Raw genomic sequence first — 545 nt, 5'->3', positions numbered from 1 at the left:
CTCTTCCGCTTCCCTTCTTGCTTTCTCCTCCGCTATCTTTTGGGCTTGCTCAGCTTTCACTCTTTCTCTTTCTTCTGCTTCCAACCTGACCCTCTCTGCCTCGGCCCTTTCCCGTTCCTCCTCCTCTATCTTTTCCTGAAGGGCAATCTCATCCGAGCCTCGTTCCCTCTCATTCTCTATTTTAGGCTCATCTGCACCGATCTGCCCATTTTTCAAAGGCATTCCCACCGCTTCTTCTCGAGTTTCTACGGTTTTCTCTTCCACCGTCACCTCTACCTGGTTTTCTTTGATGCTCCCTCGCTTTGGCTTCTCCTCTTCCTCCTTTTCTTGGTCTTCTTTCTTTTTCTCGTCTGCCTCCCTCCAGTCGTTCTTCTGGTAGGACTTGGTGACTATGTCAGTTTCCTCCATCTCGTATCTTTCTCGGCGACTTTCGCTTTTTTCTTCCTTCTCTGCCGAGTCATCTTCTGTCGCGTCGTTCCGCATCCTTCCGCCGGACAGAGACAAGCTGGCGTCGGTGACCGTGGGGTCCAGCTCCTTCTGCCGCT

The 545-nt window shown here is 51.9% G+C and overlaps 1 protein-coding gene across 1 annotated transcript in view; it reads right to left on the bottom strand.

Moving 5' to 3' along the window:
• The window catches only part of CALD1 (caldesmon 1), a 228,418-nt gene that overhangs the window by 56,536 nt on the left and 171,337 nt on the right, over positions 1-545 (bottom strand). Inside the window, exon 6 of the mRNA XM_015559401.1 lies at positions 22-543. Coding sequence (XP_015414887.1) covers positions 22-543 — 522 coding nt within the window. The remainder of the gene's footprint in view (positions 1-21; positions 544-545) is intronic.

This window comes from Myotis davidii, unplaced genomic scaffold (assembly GCF_000327345.1).
Source record: "Myotis davidii unplaced genomic scaffold, ASM32734v1 scaffold214, whole genome shotgun sequence".
Classification (NCBI taxonomy): Eukaryota; Metazoa; Chordata; class Mammalia; order Chiroptera; family Vespertilionidae; genus Myotis; species Myotis davidii.
The sequence above is the reverse complement of the archived record's forward strand: the minus strand, read 5'-3'. Positions and strand labels throughout refer to the sequence as shown.